Source organism: Caloenas nicobarica, chromosome 5, assembly GCF_036013445.1.
Source record: "Caloenas nicobarica isolate bCalNic1 chromosome 5, bCalNic1.hap1, whole genome shotgun sequence".
NCBI classification, from domain to species: Eukaryota; Metazoa; Chordata; class Aves; order Columbiformes; family Columbidae; genus Caloenas; species Caloenas nicobarica.
The window spans coordinates 12636152-12656488 of NC_088249.1; the positions used below are offsets into that span (position 1 = coordinate 12636152).

Here is a 20337-nt window from a genome sequence, read left to right on the forward strand (position 1 = left end):
AACAGTGCTAGATAACATCAGGTTAAAATCACCCTGAAACCCTGGGCGTTCAAAGTCTTGCCTGAGGACAAGTTCCTCACACGGAGGAACTGTCAGGAGCCCTTGCCACGTGCAGTGGAATGATGCTCCTCGACCAGCCAGGTGCTCAGGGACAAGTGATGTGCACCAGGAGGCAGAATCGAGTCAGGTTGCAGGTGAAAACAAGTGGCGCGTCCTTTTTCCCTGCCATGAAGCTGGAGTTTCATTCTCTCAGTGTGCATTAGGGATCACGTTCCCAGAGTCATGCTCATGCATGGAATTACGTACCCCCAAATTTAGATTTTATTCCCAAAGATTTCCAAATGCAGCTCTAACTGAGAAGTCTCAAATGTATGTCATTAAGTAAAAGCCTGTCTCTTCTAGCAAGTGTTTCACATTACAACAAAGATATTTTACTAAAGAGGAAGAATACATTGAAAATTCACTTTAATACATGTTTATTGGTGTCCTGCACTTTCAGTGTAGGAGGTTGGAGATGTAATAAAAAAGTTTCAAAATTTATTGATTCCATTGCATTTAAATCACTCTAAACAACCAGTGCTTTAGAGTTCAGAGAATTAACTTTTACTGTCCATTACAAGCAAAATTTTAATATTACCTTTTTCGAGTCCGTTTAGAGCTCCTCTTTTAAAATTCTTCGGATACATTCCTCAGAGTAAACAATACATTTCAATCTGTGTCACAATCAACATTGATAAGGCCTTCTTAACCATTTTATGCCACCTCCACTATTACTTCATTGCAAAACACAATCTTATTTGATACTATAAATATCCATCCATGCACAAAACACAGGGGCCAGAAGTTACACATTAATGTCTCGTGTAGGCTTCCGAGACCTCCTTTACCCTCTGCAGGTTCATGGTACACTTAAAAAGATATCTTTAGACTTCGTCTACTTGGTCTTAAAATACAAATATACAATATCCATAAGCATAAAAAAGTAAAGCTAGATTGCCTTACCATTTGTTATGAACTGCTAAAATCTTATACATGTACAATATAGCATCATGCTGATTAATATACATATTAGTTAAATATATCAACCAATAATGGGGATGTGGCCAAGCTTTTTTGTTCTGTTTTCAAAAAGAAATTGTTCGTATACAAGAAAAAAGATTTTTAATTTAAACTCATACGGAATACCTGAACCACATAGACATCTGTAAACCCTGCTGAGATATTCACGTCAAACTGGGGCATAACCTGCTGCTTCACTTGAAAGGGAACACAGCTCCTCCCTGGTGATACCCAAGGTGTGCAATTCCCAAGAGAATGCAAATTTACCAGCATTCACATTTTCAGGTCTAGAACACAAATTTTTGCATCTTACATCTCGGTTTAACTTTTTGTATCTATTCATCACCCTCCATCAGAAACAATTCGGTACCTCGACGTTGTCATAGATTTTTCTAAATAAGTAGATATACAGTACAAAGTGTAGATAGTGAAACAAATAAGCACATATATACAGTCTTTGAAAGGCATTTTTGTGACCATTTTAGCAGTGTTTATAGGAAACATTTAAGATAGTCACATTCTGTTGATACCACTGTATTGCAAACTGTCAAGCCACATTTGTACTGCATTGTATATTGTACAACAGAAGAGAAAACCATCATTCTTAAGGTGTGACACAATGAAAAAAAAAAATCACTAGACTGAGTAAGGTAACCAGCACAGGGCTTAATTTTCCTGAGGTTTGTAAGAATTTTTTAAACAAAAATCACAGTGACCAGGCTAAACTGCAAACATACTGTTAAATTTTAAATATACAGTTTATACATAAGTTCTGTGCATGGTCGACTCAACTGTGCATGTTCACACTGATGTTTCCTCTAAATGACTCGCCACTGCATAATACTTGTATCTTTTCCGCCTGTGGAGATGAGATGGGTGTCTTCACAGAGAAAATCTACATTAGTTACATGACTGCTATGTCCACCGTACACATGGCTTGGAGCCTAGAAAACACCATATTAGTAAGAATATAAGCTGTCAAAAAAAATTTTAGTATAACATAACAATTCATACAACAATGAAACAAAGGTATCACGTTATTCTCAAAGTATTTTAATATTAAATTAAATTTTAAATTGAATGGTACACTCAATCAACCTTAAGTAAATCCTTTAGGCATATACTCCCATTTTTTTCCTCTCTTTTTTTTTTTTTTTTTAGTAGGAAAACAACATTTAATGCATTTGCGCAAGTTGAGAGAGTAAATTTTTAGGAAATGCCTTACCCTGAACTGTGAACATGGATATGAGAAGAGATGTACTTTGCCAAAATCATCCCCTGTTGATAGCAGTTTCCTCCCATGTGATCGACAGACAGCATTGATATCTGTTCCATCTGAACCTTCAGGCCATACACCTGAAACACAGAGGAACTAATTACAGTTTTTTATAATGGAAATACAAGTGACAGCTTAAGTTTTTGTTAAAATATTAACAAAGGATTACTTGTTTAAAAAAAAAAGATAAAACCATAAAAATAACTGCAGCTGAGTCAGTATGAATATTTCTGTACCAGCAAAAGACAAGATCCTAATAGGAAATGAAGCACAAAACCAAATATTTTATTTCTTCTAGTCAGCAAAGTGCTTTTTACTCTGAAGAGTTCTGCTGATTTACAGTCATGTGTCTGAGCCTAAAAGAATTTTTATGTGGTTATGTAGAAAAATAGCAGTTTCTGCTTTTGTTTTCCCTTCTGCTTATCAATGTATGACCTAACATACTTTTGTCATATGACTGTAGTCTAAAAGACTACATTTGTATGATTCAACATATTTCTTCATGTTACTAAAGTGTAAAACCTATGACACAATAAATATATTTTAAAATGTTATTCAGTAATTAGTAGATCCCTAAAAAAGAAACTGAACCTATTATACATTTTAAAAATGCTTTTGTTTTACTGTAAGTAATTCTCCTCCTTCCTCACATAGTCTACTCCTTGCTGTTCTTGCACAAACTTGTGTTCTAAAATTAAACTGTAGGCTAATCAAAACAACAACCAAATCCATGTACCACATCTTCAAACCCTTTGAATATTTGCCTGTAATAAACTGTAATTGTAATAAAATCCAACCAGTTACTGATTTTTTTTTTTTTTTTTTTGGTATGCAGTGCTGGGGTTTATGATTTTCATAATTCAGATTTTATTTAATCCCTACTCAATATAAACAATACCGAACCTTGAGAGATCACTGACATAATCAGTCATAGAATCATAGAATGGCTTAGGTTGGAAGCACCTTAAAGATCATTTAGTTCCAGGCCCCCCCATCCTCTGCCCTGGGCAGGGACACCTTCCACTAGACCAGGTTGCTCAAAGCTCCATCCAACCTGGCCTTGAACACTTCCAGGGATGGGCCACCCACAGCTTCTCTGGGCAGCCTGTTGTTCCAGTGCCTCACCACCCTCATGGGGAAGAATTTCTTGCTTATATCTAATCTCAATCCACCTCTTTCAGTTTTCAGTCTTCACCCCTTGTCCTATCACTACATGCCTTTGTAAAAAGTCCCTCTCCAGCTTTCCTGTAACCCCCCTTTAGGTACTGGAAAGCTGCTATAAGGCATCCCCAGAGACTCCTCCAAGCTGAAAAACCCCAGCTCTCTCAGCCTGTGTTCATAGGAGAGATGTTTCAGTCCCCTGACCATGTTCATGGTGCTTCTCTGGACCCACTCCAACAGGTCCATGTCCTTCTTATGTTGCAAGCCCCAGAGCTGGATGCAGCACTCCAGGTGGGGTCTCATGAGAGCGGAGCAGAGGGGCAGAATCACCTCCCTCAACCAACTGGTCACAACGCTTTTGATGCAGCCCAGGACATGGTTGGCTTTCGGGGCTTGCTGGGTCACGTTGAGCTTCTCATCAACCAACACTCCCAAGTCCTTCTCCTCAGGGCTGCTCTTGATCCATTCTCCACCCAGCATGTATTTGTGCTCACGATTGCCCCAATGCACGTGCAGGACCTTGCACTTGGTCTTGCTGTACGGTATGATTTGCTCACTTCCTTTTTCTTATTTGAAGATCAAAGCCATGCTTTTTTTTCCTCCTGTTCTCTGAAATTCATTCATCTCTTCTCACAGAACAATATTTAGATGCGTAATTTTTCTTGCTGGTCAGCACATTATCTGTTGGTTCAACATGCAAAAGCCAGAAGGAGCTATTCCAGCTGTGACTGAAGCAGATACTCATAAATGGATGATTACTTCACATTTTGCATGGCATCCTTTTCATTATACATCCCACTGATGCATCTGCCTTTTCTACAACCCCATAATGCTGTTGACTCACATTCGGTTTGTATTGAAGAGTCATCTGACCTTTCTGTGCAAATCTGCTCTCTTGCCTGCTCTCCTTCATTCTGGATTTATACAACTGGGTTCTGCTGTTCAAGTGTGGAACCTCCTATTCACCTCTATTGAATTGCCTCCTTTTTCATACCATTCCTCTACTTCTCAATACAATTTGCTAATCCTGTAGCTTCACATGACCTACAAATTATACACACTGTTTTGTCATCCATGTTATTAATAAATATATTCAAACAAACATCATATTCAGCGTACAGCCTTCTAGTCAGTTTTGAACTCAAGCAGTGTTGGCTCTGCTTTGCTTGCAGCAGTGTCAGGCTTTGCACAGCATCTTACATTTCTTCTGTTCCCATCCTTCACCACAAATACTACTTTTTCCAAAACTGGGCATGTGACAGGCACTGGTGCCTTGGTTGTGTATCCAGCAGCACACGGCTCTTGCAAGAGCATACAGATGATCAAGCGTTTTATGGTCTTTAGTCCTTCACAGCCCCACGTGTTTGTATCACTAAAATGTCCCCCACTGAACACACTTCTTTACATGCTGTTGATTTGCAGTTGAATTATCTCTAAACACTTCCAGTCTGAGTAATCTGTTCTCATGCCTGAAGACGGGTGTTCAACAGATCAATGTACATTTTCCCCCCTGCACTGGCTGTGTTGCTCTGCAAGCACTATACATACTATTTGTGATTTTTATGTGGTTCTACTAGAGTGAGAAAATATCCCTCATTTCAGTCAGCCAGTAGCTACTGAAAAATCAATATACTAGATGCCTCACATCCTTCATGATGTGAATGCTTCTTCCATGTCCAGTGGAGCAATCCTGGCAAGCATTTAAAGATTGTTCATACTGGCTGCTCTGAGGCCCCAAAGTACTGAATAGTAGAGTGACTTCCAACATTACCACACTGGTTTCAAATTTATAATTTATGAACTTCAATTTATTATTTTAGCCACTAACTTTGTGCTTTATCCTCTCCATATGGGCTCTGAAGGCAAATACACAATTCCACAGATATTGCATTCGTTCTTCTCCATTTTTTCCAGTACTTTGCCTGTTCTCTGTGAGGTCCTGAAAATAAGTACTAATCATCTTGAGATTATGCTAACCAGTTGTTTTTACAGATACAACAAGGTTCATCACACTCAGATACTTCGAAAATATATAACTTCTAGCTATTTTCTAATCTACTCCTTCCACTGCTGAAGGCAGAGGCTTTTTCATTACCGGCACTAACTGGATTAGCCATCAGATTGAAGTAGGTCTTCTAAAAAAAGACACATGAAAAAAGAAAAACAGAAGTGTTACTTCAGCCTTAGCAGTGTCATCTCTCCTCTCCACATAGCAGAACAATATTGTCATCGGCCCTTCTGTTATTTCTGTATATGTCGCAAGCAGGCATTTATGCTTAGGTTTGTTTATGTATCTTCTTGCTCCTCCAACAGCTTCTACTTTCTGCATTCCTCTTCCTTGTAGGAACAACAGTGTAACCAAATTTGTGTCTTGCTACCATTCCTATCTTTCCTCTTGGCTGGCAGATTTTCTGCCCTTCATATCACTGAAGGAATTATTGCATCTTGCATTTTGTTCAACTTCAGATCTTCCCTAACAGGCCTTTGGATTTTTGCGTTTTCTTTTCCTGAAGTCCATTATTTTCATTTTGCTGCTCTTTTTCCTTTCTATACTAAGGATCACACCTCCCTGATTCCTAACACAAGATACATTCATGTTCTTAGCAAGGTCCTTCCATTTCCCCAGAATCAAATCTGAAAGAAACTTCCCCCTGGATGCTGAGCTATTTCTGTATCAGAAGACTTTTGAGAACTTATTGGTTAGCCAGTGAACTGCAATTCCTTCCTCAAAAGACACTGGAATAGTTAAACTCTCACATCCTCAGCAGTTCCCGTGATTTGACTGATTCTGCTAGCTATTAAACATATTCCATTAATTTGATCTTTCTGGAAGGATGGGCAACAGTATAACCCTGCCAGCATTATTTTTTTAACCTATAATTATTATGAATTACCTTTGTTAACTTCCCAGTCTAAATCTAATTGTACAGCTATGAATCCTCAGTATATGTGGCACCATGTTCCATACATAAAAATGTTCCACCACTTTGGTATTTCATATCCTTTCTGAATAGGTTATATCTTTTTACTTTAAAATTCCATTCATTTGATGAACACCCTCACAATCTTTGTTACATTACTAAAATAATAATTGTGATAATTATTAAAACTCGCAACTACTTCTATTTCTTCCTCATCTTTCTTGATTTAGCTTACAATACACCAGTTCAGCACGGAGGACTGTAAGTATAAAAATGTACATGATGTTTCCACACATTCCCCATTGGCCCAGTAGATCATTAGTTTCCATAGACTTGCTCCAAAAGCTGATCTGTTGCAAGGGGGCAAAAACCCCTCTCAGGTGTGACACCCCTCTCCGATGACCAAAAGTAGCCTCATGTTCTAACAGCAATATGTTTTGCATGAATCCAAATTATGAAGTAAGGAATACCGACTCAAAATATTCATAATTTCAGAACCTTTGATGCTAAATGCAAAGACTTTGTGGCTTTGTAACTGCATCAGGTACACTCAAACAGCAGGAATGTGCTAATAGTTCTATAGGGGCCATCAGGAGAAACACATCGCATAAACACGCAGCTTCTAGGGTTCCGCCTTTTACTAGATCTGCGTATTGTAGTGATACCCAAGCACTGTCTGACAATTTTACAAACTACAAATATGTCTTCCCAGCGTATTGCTACTGCCATCCCACCTTTAGGCTCTAAAAGCATGTCCTTTCTGGCTGCCTTCGAACACATCACTGCAGCTATTCTACACGAAACACGGGTGAAAAAATCTTGCTTCCTTACTGCTTATACTAAAATCAGACTATTCTCTGAACTTCTACCTTGACTTCCTATTTTGTCTTGAGGAATCAGGAATCTGAAGCTTCTCATACTCAGCTTTTGTAACAATCTGTGTAGTTCTGCACACATTGTGGAATGAGCACAAAGCTTCAGAGCACGCTGGCGAAAGCAGCTCCTCCAAAATTGGCAGAAGTCCCAGGGAAACAGACCATCCTGATTTTGTTACCTTTTAATTCTTTCTTCTTGTATCCCTTTCACCTCATTTAATTGTTATATATTGTATCAAAATACATTGTAAGTACTTAATGATCGATACTGTCACCCCTTTTGTGTTTGTACAGTAACTAGTGCAAGTGACACTGGTTCTGGTAAGGGGATTTGACCCAGTAGCTGTCTAAATAAATGATAATTCCATAGAACTGGTACTTTAAATTAAGAGATAAGAAGCAGCTCTAGTGTGACAGAAAGGGCACTGTGTGATTTCTTCCTTGTCTCCCACTTATGTTGCAATTTAATATTTACACTTGAAGCTAGCAAGAATAATAAATTAAGAGTCTTTCTGGATTGAAATAAGAGGACAGATTGTAATAAAAATGGCATAACAGAAGTTCTGTATTTTTTCCTGAAATATGAATAGTCATGTTTCATAAGAAGAAGTTGGGAATCCAAGTATTTGTTAATAACAAGAATGACAAGAACTTGTAAGGGGAAAGATACTTACCAAAAACATGGAATCCTAAAGTACAGGTGTAAGTGTCCCATTCTATATCTCTAGTTGTTTCAACACTCACGACTTGTTTACAAGCAGAGGGAATCCCTACAAAAGAAAAAAAGAAACAAAACATGATAATGTTTTTAATTCTCAAGTTGTATAGATTTTTGATTGCACCAGATGAATTAAAACATATGGTCTAGCTTGGCAGTTATATGGTCTCATATAAATTTCAAATCTGTATTAGACTGCCTGAACTTTGCATAAAAAGACTAAATATAATTCTTACTCACAGTACAAGATTTCATAGTCTCCTGAATTGGACACAAGATACTGTGAATTAACAGACCAGTCCAGATGAGTAATGAAGCTGGAATGACCCTACAAAGAGAAAAATATTGTATTAACTGCACTAACAGTATTTCTCAATGTGACAGTATTAAGTACGTTTTGTAGCACTGTATTAGGTTGTTAATATTGAATATAGAGAAAAAAAGGTTGCTTACCGAACATTTGCCAATTCTAGTGTACTTTCTTCCATTTTCACTTACACCATATATATAAATACAGTTGTCATGGGAACCTATTGCCAAGAAGTTTCCATCTATAAACACAAAAGTGAAGACTAATTATTCCTGTAAGAAAGAACTCAGGCTAATTTTGAAAAGCTAGTGTGTCACAGACAAGAGGAACTGCTCTTAAAGGCCTGAATACCAAAAAATGAAAACCAAAATTTTATTTTTTTATTTTTCAGTTGCATGTTGATTACTGTTTCAAGATTACAAAACAGCAAGTTTATACAGCAAATATTATGGTTAAAAACACATGACAATTCTGGAAGTGGCTACAGTCCATTTAGGGCTAACTTGACTGCAACAACCTGCACAGTTAATTCATATTTGTTTTTTCCTTCCCAGTGAAACCATTCTGAGCATGTCAGGGAGGGAGGGAAAAGAAAACTAGAGCTTAGGACACCACCCATTCAGTGCTGCCAATGGTTCATGGCATATTTATTTTCAACTTCAGCATGGCAAGTGGGGAATTACTTTAAAAGAAACCAACCCCAAATTTAATTTTAAAAAATCAATTTTTTTTAAGCAGTAAATCAGTGCTCTCAAACCTGGTGAGTAGCGCATTACAGACAGCTGTTCGTTTCCATCTGTGTGTACAGTGACCAAGTCTTTTGTTTCTGTGTCAAACACAAACCACCTGTTTTAAATACAGAAAGAGGCCAATAAATCATTCCATAAGGAATTTAAATCTACTGTAATCTTGACCAACTTTTCTTCTGTCAAAACAGCATAAGTTTTACACCAGCAAAAGCAAAACAGCAACTGCTTCTTGGTTTGGTTTATTTGTTACTTTAACAGAAGGATAGCTTCTTTCTAATGTTTTTTAACCAGAAAAATTATCAGACATTGACCCTCATATCAGCCTTCAGATTTTATTATGTTTTACTATTTGTCATGCATTAGAATAAAGCAAGTATTACATATAAGGAGCTTTCTCCTTTTAAACTCTTCTATGCTATGCTGACATTGAAATTGACACCTACATCAAATCCTGGAGCAAAAGAAAACACAAGCGAGAATCAGGACGATTCTCTCTTGATTTGAGGATTAGCTTTATTTATTAATTATTAATTAACCAAAATTTAATTTGTGGAAACATGTAGAAGGGACAAAGATAAAATTTTCATTTCAATACTTGCATCAAATTATTAAAGACAAAGTAAAAATTCCTCTCAAAGCTTCTCCTTTTGATTTACTTTATTTAGGAAAAATAAATTAAATTTAGTAAAGAAAGTAAACCCTTTATTTAGGATTGATATACAATCCAAAATAATCTTGGCTCATAACATATATGCATTCTATAAGTTCTCAGTTAAGTGGAACTGTTTTCAGTACTAATGGCAAAGTCTGCCCTCAAGTGACGTTAGAAGAGACGATGAAGCGACGGCACAGGCTCCCTGCTCTGACCCACAACCCAGTGAAACGCGGCTCTGCCCCTGACCCACTGTGTGACCAAGGGTTCCATCTGCCCCGTACGATGGAAATATTACCTTTCACCCCAGCTTTGTCTGTCTTGCTTATGCTTCACACTCCTCAGGCAGAACGAGTCTCTTAATATGCATTTCTACACGATGTCTAGCACAGTGGAACATGTGCCAAGATTTTGTTAGAGCCTCTAAACATTACTGCATTACAGATAATAAACCACTTGTTAAATTTTTGAATGAGCAACCTTTTCCTATGTGATTTCCTCTAGGCTGCCTTAGTGAGTAGCTGTGTGTCTGTCTGCATCTGCAAAGTTAACTCATCATCTCAAACTCTTCCTTTAACCTCTTCTTTGCCATTATGGCCATAAAGATTTAACATTTAGGACACTGGTATGGTGACGGCACCTCCCACACATGGTCTCACTGCTAACTGAGACTTCCAGCCCTCTCCAACTCCATCTCCTGACATTGATCTCAGATTGCTGCTCTCTCAGGGCAGAAACCATCCCTTCTGTGTTCCTGCGACACTCTGCAAACATGGGCTACTGGTCCAAGACTAGGGCTTCTAGGCAACACATATAAATTTCACTCTGAAATTCAATAGAAATCAATAGGGCGTGAACATATGTCATGCATACATCTGCAGAACAAGAACACGAACTTGGACGTGAGCTGAAAAAATCACGTAGTATTTGTTGGTTCCCAAGGTGTTGCTCTGCACATCTTACCTGCCGGTCAGCGTCCCCACTGCGACAACAGATGCTGAAGGATGGAAACCTGAGGACTGTGCTGGATCCTAAAATGTTTCAGAAGGAAGCACACACGCTTTTACCAGTTCAAGGTATAACAAAACCAGAGTTCAATTATATCTGCCTCGGGAACAGCATCTCTCTTGTGCTGCTTGTTGTTGTTGTCATTGGTTTGGTTTGGTGTGTTCATTTGTGGTTTTTGTTTGTTTGTTTTAAATACAAACTTGAGGGGAAAAAGAAGTATTTTTAACTGATTGTAATGTTACCCAAAAGATTTTTCCCCTCTATACAAGAACACTGTTTTCTTCACCATCTAAAAATAACTTGGCAAGTCATTTCATTACAATAATGTTGACACAGGCAGCTTCTTAACAAATCACAAACAAGTAAGAGATAAAAATAACTTATTAAATTAGAGCTGACCTAAGAAGTAAGTATCAAAGCTGCAGTTTACCTACTATCTAAAGGACAAGCAAGTACACTATTCCACAAGGGGATGTATCGATTTGCATGGAGAGGTAAAGCTTCATTTCAATGTGTACCAATGCCTTTTTCAGCACCTGCCCAGTTACAGCTTAGTGGGAGATTCAGGGCACAAACTGGGTTTCTTATTTTGATATGCAATTTTAACACACTTTATTTTGTAGAGTATATTATTACGGAAACAAGTAAGAGATGCGGTGTTTTTCTTGTAATTTAAACATATGCCTAAAAACACGGTAAGCACTTTCATTCTAATACTTGCTCAATTACAAAGAATGAGCTCCAGAACTCTTCAGGTTATACCAGAAAGTCGCAAAATAAGTAGCTTATTTTTGCTGATACCTACCAAAAATAATTTTTAAACGTAAGCAAAAAAAAATCCAGTAACATATCTCACAGAAACGCTTATGTCCTTGATTTTCTGTATTTTAAAATAGCATCACATTGTAGCCATTTTAGTAAACCTGTTCACATTTTTAGCAATTTGTAATTACTAGCCCTAGAGGCTATGTGTAAGGAACATTTTCATTAATTTTAAACAAGTGACTAATTTCTAATATGTTATTAACTCTAAAGAAAATTCAGAGAATTGTTGAGATCCAGGATTTCAATATGCATGTTCTAAACCACGACAGTAGTCAACAAAGGAAAATTTACTTATTTTTTGTAAGCATAATTGCATAGTAAATGCTAAAATATTCTCTTGAATAATCCAGAAGTTCAAACAGTGAATTTAATCTGAGCAGTAACTTGTACTCATAACTACAAAAAACCCCTACATTTCCACAGATCTCTGTGACAAAAATAGGTTAACATGAAATGATTTATTTACTCTAGATAATCACTCACTGATTTATGAAACAGTCTCAGACATTTCAAGTGGTTAATAAGGAGATTATTGTGAAGACTGATAACAGAAATCTTGTCTTAATGAAGTGGTGTGTTCTTGGAGGGCAAAGAAAATAAAACTAAGTCTAGTTTACTGGTGCTACTGCAGTTGCCATCAACATTTTCACAAGAACGAGGGTAAATAAAGCAGTTTCTTTAACATTCCAATAACAACAGTTTCTTAAAGAGTGTCTTATATTTCTGAAACTACAGCTAAATTTTAATTGAAGTTCACTGCAAGTCACAATCAGCTAAACTCCAACTCTGTTTTTCAGAGGAGACAAGGAATCAAACAGTGGAATCAATGTCCTTTTTTGAGTTGATGATGACATAAGTAACTTTATTTCTGAGACAGAACCTTATCTGATTAAGATTTGTTCCTGTTCCCCGTATTGTACTTATCTCCACTAATGATGTCTATCACCCCAAATTTCTAAATGCTTTTTTTTTTTACACTGTGAGGGAGCAAAGTGTCAAATTTTGCATTTCTCTTCATGATTATAGGCCCTCTTCAGTATATCGTTCCTGTAATGAGAAGTATATCCGAAGTACTGACGTCTGATTCAGCTTTTTCGGAAGAGTATGCAAGTATACAAAAACATACACCTTTACAGTGAGCAAAGGATCCCATTAGTACATGCAACTAAATTACATGATGGTTTTTTTCCAACAAAAAAAGAAATTTATTAGGAAAGCATAAAAAGTGGTACCAATGATTTTACTTTCCACTTCAGGATATTTATAAATAAGACTTGCCCCAAACCAGTCACACACCATTTCTAAATAATCAAATTAAGTCTCCCCAAAAATCTATGATAAAGTCCTGAACGGTCTATGTAAAAGTTTCCAGTCGTGTCACTGTTTGAGTCACTCCGAATTCCATGTGAAGGAATTGCTGCAATTCAATGTGCTCATATTCCGTATAGTACAACACAATACACTGCTATTGCTGTATTTCAAAACAAAAAAAAGGCATATGTTTATCTTTTGGGTTTTTTTAGAGAGTCTATCAAGACAGATCCTGGAAAATTTAGTTTATAACTGCTCAGTGATTTTTAAAAGTACGTTTTACCACTAAAGTTTGTAGCCTAAACGTGCTGGTATTTATTTTATCTTGCATTTGGCATCTTGGTAAGAGTTCAAGAGATTTCAAACACATTAAGATTTTGGTGCATCTCAAGATTTGACCATTCCCCTTAGGAATACTGTAGCTGGGCCTTAAGACTGAAGGGGAGGTAGCTTATTTTTAAATCCAAATCATATTAATGTATCTTAAGCCCCAAAATGATCAGGAGGTAGGAAAATGAAATTATCTGCCTGCCACTCAGGCCAAACTTTTAGTGTTATTGATCTCAATTTTTTCACATTAAAAGAAGTACTTTTATTTTCCTTTCTTTTAAGTTCTTATACTATAGGCCAATCTGTCTTTATACCTAGTCACTGAACTGACAATGCAGCTCCATCTCTGGGGCAGTAACTGTTGATTTGGTCTCACCAAGTAATTTAGCAGCTTCCCATACCAACGAAAATACAGATCTTAGAACATATGACCTTCATTTAAACTAATGAAGGATTATTTACTATATCACACAGAAAGCACTTTTGCCAGTAACACGAGGGTCATAAGTTACTGGCTACAACTTGACTGGCAAACCTGTCTATTGGATTTATATCTACACCAGGTGGTGCTGTGTTTGTTTTGTGTGGTGGGGTTTTTTTAAGTAATTTTTGAACTTTTCCACTGTACAGAGGGCAGATAAGAAAGACTGAGAAGTAACTTGTTTATTGTGATCAGTACCTCTATCTCCAAAAAAGCATATACTCACATCTATTTAAAAAAAAAGTTAAGACTGTTTGAAAAAAATGTGATAGCAGCATCTCAAAATAGAGAGATAAAAGCATCTCTGCTGTCTCTAGGAAATAAGTCAATGTCTTTTCATGGGTACATATTTAGAAAAGTGATCAGGTGTCAAAAAACGCACACTAAAAAATGAGTACCTAGTGATGCATGTAGTAATCAAGATTGCATGTCACCACAAAGCTACTATCACAAACTACTTTTAAAATATAACTATTTCCTAGCTTTATATTTGTGGTTCTCTTCCTAGTAAAAAAATATAAACGTCAACAGCACTGTACACTTCTGTATGATACAGCATATAGAGCCGTTTAACCTAGGGTTTTAAATTATTGATTTTAAGAGTTTTACATCCATTTTCGGAAAAACAAATTTTATGATTCTCTCATTTTTTTCTCAAGTTAATACTTTAAGATATTTTAAAATCAATAAGCTTATAAAAAACTCACATTACTTGAGAAGTTCTATAAGAGGAGTTGTGTTTAATAAATGTATACCTCTATAATCTTGTTCCAGATAGGACGATGAGTGGTAGCATCCCAGAGGGTAATGTGTTTGTCATGTCCACAAGTGAAGAACTGAGGTTTAGAGGAATGGACTGCAAGTCCCCAAAGCTCATCAGTGTGACCCTACACAAGCAGAAATGTTTCATGACAAGAAGGACAGTACCATCAAAACTAAACATGTTTAAACAGGATTAAAATGACCAAACAATATATTAGAGCATTAAATAAATATGTTAGCTTAGATATATATTTATAATGTAATTTATTGTCAAAAGTACTGTGATAATAAATCAAATAGATGCATATTTATGAAACTTGACTTTAAGCAATATCATTGCTGTTTAAATTAGACACTTAAGAATGTTCTTGTAAGGCAACAGCTTACCTGGGTAATTGGGAAAAAGTCTCCTGATAGCGTGCCCTGTAGGACAAAGTTTCTAGTGGTTCCTATTAATACAACATCCCCTTTTCCCTCTGCTACTGTTCTGATTGGACCAAACTGCTCTGGAATCTATGGTAACAACAGACAAACAGATAAGTCAGACGATGTGTCAAGCGTTGCTATTTTTAAAGACATATGGCCTAGCAAATGCATTTTAATAAACGTTGCACAGAGAAGAAAGGAAACAGATGAATATACGTGCCTGACTTTCAAAAGTTTATAACAGCTTGCATCAGCTCAGTAATTGTCTTTATAAAGTTAAAAGAAAATACATTCACAACTATGGAACACTCCATTTGTACAGATAAACCAAGTATTTCAACAAAAAGAAAAGGTTTCTTCATGCTGTGCTAACTTGATCATATTTTTATTGCAGTCATGATATCAGACTGAGTGTTTCTACTCAGAGGTAGTGTCACACTGTATATTGGTAGTACTTTTTTGCCAGGTATGTTTCCTCAATTGCAGCCTATGTTCTCGAAGAATCAGTGGAATCTCCAATATAAAGCCCAACAGAAGACGTAAAATTTAAAATAACAAGGAATCAATAACACCATACGAACAAATAAGAGAAAAATATGGACACCATGGTTAGAAACGGCACAAACACCATGTGTCTTGTGAATGTGTTAAAAACTGTATTACCAGACACGTCATTCCAGTTGCATATATGTTTGCAACATTTAATAATATATAGTAGAGCTGAAACCCTTACACAAGAGTTTTATGTTGATTGTTCTCTTGCATTCAGTATGTAAACAGTCACATAGTTCTGTCCAAACAAATTCTGCTTTAATCTTTTAAGTTCCTGCATAGCAACTGAATTAATTTTCAGAATTTATTTTTTAAATAAAAATAATAACACTAAGCAAGAAATTAATGACAAAATGTAAGTACTAAAAACCCCAAAAAACCCTCACATCATTTTGGAAAAGAGGAATGAACAAAAACATTTTAATATTGTAATATTCTGAAGTGAAAAATGAGGTCACATTATCAATTGCAAAGAAAGGAAGAAATAGCATGAAAAAGTATAAATACAAAATTTGTTTTCCAATTACCATCAGTCTTAAAAAGTAAATATTATGTTAGTGAATAGGCTGTCACAGGAATGACCTGATGGCTCAAATGACATTAAATTTTACCATTAATCTACTTCCCCACAGAATACACATCCACAGGAAAAAAAATTGATTTAAAAAGCTCTCTTCATAAGACAGCTAAAATTTAATTTTGAGTAGCCATGTAACTTCAAGTTAGATGATATCACCTCAGTTTTGTGAAGTTTTTGGTAATTTCCATTCCATGATATCAGCTTTCGGTCTTTTCCACCTCCTGATACTAGTGTGCCATCTCGCAGCATACACAGAGCAAATATTCCACCCTCATGTGCCCCTTGAACTGCGTGGCTTATTCTGTTGGTACCTGGATAGATGGAGAAAAGATATTATTACTGATATAGCCAGCTTAATAGCTCCTTTCCCCCAGTTTGGGTTTGTTTTTTTTTTTAACCCCCTCAATTTCTCTACTACCTGTCAATAACTTAAACAGTGGTAATTGCAGGCTTGGAGCATTGCACCAAAATACTCAGACCCACAGAAGAGATTAATTTACTACATCTTAAGAACATATTCCCCCCATCTCAAACATGAAAAGTATATGTATTCACTTGATCTAGTTCAAATGCAAAGTAAAATAGGTTCATTTAAACCTTTCATAGGGGTTTAAGCCAAGCCACTGGGCATCACATTTGACCTTCAGTAGCGCTATGCACCTTATCAACAAAGAAACCATAACCCAGTCACTTGTTATCCTCCAAGGATACTCCACAGCCTCCGGACACCTCACTGGCACCAAAACCCGACTAAGTTAGAGGTCTTTGTAAGTTTGGCAGAAGGTGCTGAATCGCCCTCCAAAAGAGCCTGTACCACTTCATTGATGAACTTGGCTTGTTCAAGTACCTTCTCAGACTCAAAACATGTTCTAAGCAACTATATCAGATTAAACATCTCTAATTTGATGAATCATTACTATTTTGAAGCATAAAGAAATGATTATAAGTGATTCTATTACTGAAATGTGGACCTTGCATCAAAGCTTTGCTAACTTTACGTTTAGCACAGGCAAGGGGCTGATGCAAATTAAGAAGAAACAACTGGTTTTTCCTTTATAAATCCCATTTGCTTCTATCCTCATCCATGGATATAATGTGTCAGTTACAAGATTTTGCTAAGGGTACTCTGGCCTGGTGGAAGCAGCCCTCGCTTGCACGGAGAGCTCCGAGCCAAAAGTAGTAAAGACACAGGCAGTATGCTGTACTTAGATAGAAAAAACAAGAACAACATTTTTGCCTGTCCCAAAAGAACTGGCAGAGGTGAGGAGAGCTTGCAGCATACAAATAATTCCCTTTAATTCCTGGGAGAAATGGCAGAAAAGGCTGCTTGCAGTCAAGTCAGAAATTAGCCTACTGCCATGAAGGCAAAGCGGCCCCTGGGCTGACCCTGCCCTGCCAGCAGCTGTCACTGTCTCCCTTCTCTGCTGGCGCTCCAAAATAACAGCCAGGAACAGGGGAGAGATGGGACTATACAATTTCTAAACTCAATTTGGAAGGAAAAGTGTTCAAATGTCTTGCTTTAAACTATCATAGGAAAAGGGAGAATAAAAGAGGAGCTGAGTTACAAACACCACATCCACCTCTTTCCTCAACAGTAGTGTATTGGTCAAAAGCACAAGAAGATAATTGGCTGATGGCCCTTGGATGGAAAAAGTCTACAAAACCAGCTCAGTAAGGTTCATCTGTGTGAAAAAGGAGGCTGCCTACAACTACCTGAAAGGAGGTTGTGGCGAGGTGGGGGTCAGTCTCTTTTCCCAAGTAACAAGGGATAGGATGAGAGGAAACAGCCTCAAGTTGTGCCGGGGGAGGTTTAGTTTGGATATTAGGAAAAAATTTATTCACCAAAAGGGTTGTCAAGCACTGGAACAGGCTGCCCAGGGAAGTGTTTCAATCACTATCCCTGGAAGTATTTAAAAGATGTGAAAACGTGGCACCTGGGGACACGGTTTAGAGGTAGGCTTGATAGTGTTAGGTTTACGATTAGACTCAATCATTTTAACGGTCTTTTCCAACCTAAATGATTCTATGATCCTACGTTGCTTCCCACATCTCATATCTTTCGTGTATCTTGGGAGAAGGCATTGAGTAAATAAGCAGCAGCTGCCATCCATATCCCTTCTTCCTTTACTAATAAGGCCTCCTTTAGGGGATTCTCCTTATTCCCATGCATGGCATCTCACGCACTAAGTAAACATGTAGGTAGGATGTTGCTGCTGTTTGCCTTCCAGCAGGCATTGCCTTCTGCTGCCTAAAAAAGAAAAAGTCTTTCCTTACTAGAAAATGCTTTTTAAGAAGTTTGTCCTACCCATCTGTTCTTTTGAAATAAAGCTGAGGAATTTAATTAGGTCTGCATGTATTTTAGCTTGACTTCCTCAGAAAACAAAGCGAGCCATTTGCTGTCTTTTAAAAAGTGTATGTCAATAGGCATAATTTTTGCAAATACTACAGGGTGACAGTATAGGAGACTGACATGAGTTACACTAACAGTGTTTCTTACTATCACATTGATCTAGGAAAAGAACTTTTCCTGCCATTCCTTAGGTCAGTAAAAGCCATATGTGCTGGCATAGCTCTATGATTCAGCGTTTGACCAAAAGGAACACATTCTATAGACCTTTGTGCTCTAGCAGTCAGGTATAAGTTCCTTAGGTGCTTGTAGAGGAGAATTTGCTGGATTGGTCTTGGCAAAGAACTCAAGATAAACAAAATGTATTCTTAAAATGAGGCTACACTCATGTAAAAAAATTGGAGTCTTTTATATTAAAATTTCATTATTAACTTCATCTTGTCTTACCTTTCCCCCAAACCAAAATGTTTCCGCTTGAGTCTCCTGTAATAGTATCACCATTTTCAGAAAAGGTCACACACAGGACAAACTTTGGCTTCTCTTGTTTCTGCATGGTTAAGAAAAACATAAACTTACAGCAGCACGCAACCCATTTATTTTAACTGTATGCATTTGAGTACTTTTACAGTTCTATTATTGTTTCAATATCTACACAAGTTAAACACATTCTTCTTAACAGTATAACAAATTAATCTGTGCAAGGGCAAAAGATGCATCAGCTGAGGTTGGTGGCCCAATCCTGCCCCTTTAATTAGAAGCTATGGATAGACCGAGTGAGAAAGCCTGCCAGCTTTTAACACAAGACCAGGAATGCTCTGAGATAAACCAAATTCTCCAACTCCTGTGTAATCCCAAAAGCTGTAAGTATTTAGAAATGGCCAAAGATGGAAACAATCTTTATTACTGCAATTTTTAACTCCAAAGTTTCCAGGAGAAAAGTCTTACTAGAGAGTTTGGCTGCAGCGTAAGAACTAAGAAATCATCTCCTGAAAGAATCCTAAGGCTCAGTAATGCAAATGTTGCTTTGGGACCCTCCATTTAAAATACCAAAGGTAACAAAACAGTGAAATATATAAGGGGACAAAGAATTCACTACCTAGTAGCTTCTAAGGACACTATTTACAATGTTTGTTGACTACAAGTGGGTACGGTCCCTTTCTCCCTCAGACTAAGAGCTGTTCTCAACTAGGGCCACCACGCTTTTCCATCTGCAACAACCATGGAGAATAACAGAGCCATAACAGGGGCAGAAATCTGCCCGAGGAGCTCAGGAGTTTAAAATGCATGAAAAATAAAATGTAACAAAATTTAAATGCATTATTGCAGTATCTTCTCCTGATTTCACCAGAAGTACACAAATTGGCATTGAAAAATAGTTGTTTTGACTACACTTGCAAACCACAACTCCACATGCAGTTAACTAGGCCCTGCTGGAGTTATCTGCAGTCACTGCAACATCCCTCATTTGTGCATGCGGCTACTGTAGAGCGTAGTCTATATTTAAGAACAAAACCATATCAAGACCTTGAAATGAAAATGATATTTACCAAACAGTGGCCAGCTCACTTTGTATTTGAATTACATACATGTATGTATCTGAGCAGAACAGAGGAAAAGGCGAGAATATTCATATTCACATAATTTATAGGGTTTTCCAAGTCTTTCCTCTGACAAAATAAAAAAACCCAGCCTATAACACACTACCTATTTTTTTAACCTGAGGTAAGCATAGAGCACCTTAAGGTAATTTTATTTTCATGGGGGGAACAGTATAAAGAATATAAAATAGGCAATGCAAGGAACAGAATGATAATTGCATTCCAAAACTTCATCATGATGACAACCCATGGAAAAACTCTCAGTGCCATAAAATGAATGCTACCTGCAATTCTGTAAAATTTCAAATTTATTAATGATCAATTGTTTTGATTTATTCAACCCTTATTAATCCTTACTTCTGTATGACTATATCATGAGTATAAACACAAAATTAA

The 20337-nt window shown here is 37.0% G+C and overlaps 1 protein-coding gene across 7 annotated transcripts in view; it reads right to left on the reverse strand.

Annotated features, from left to right (window-relative positions):
• Positions 1-459: 459 nt before the first annotated feature.
• The window catches only part of EML1 (EMAP like 1), a 128309-nt gene continuing 108431 nt past the window's right edge, over positions 460-20337 (reverse strand). For all 7 annotated transcript variants that reach the window (XM_065637117.1, XM_065637121.1, XM_065637122.1 and 4 more), the window contains 11 exons: positions 18791-18890; positions 16153-16307; positions 14826-14951; positions 14432-14563; positions 10685-10752; positions 9078-9166; positions 8464-8561; positions 8251-8338; positions 7967-8062; positions 2285-2415; positions 460-2003 (listed from right to left, as the gene is read on the reverse strand). In XM_065637117.1, the coding sequence (XP_065493189.1) occupies positions 1878-2003; positions 2285-2415; positions 7967-8062; positions 8251-8338; positions 8464-8561; positions 9078-9166; positions 10685-10752; positions 14432-14563; positions 14826-14951; positions 16153-16307; positions 18791-18890 (1209 nt within the window). In that variant the 3' untranslated portion in view covers positions 460-1877. The remainder of the gene's footprint in view (positions 2004-2284; positions 2416-7966; positions 8063-8250; positions 8339-8463; positions 8562-9077; positions 9167-10684; positions 10753-14431; positions 14564-14825; positions 14952-16152; positions 16308-18790; positions 18891-20337) is intronic.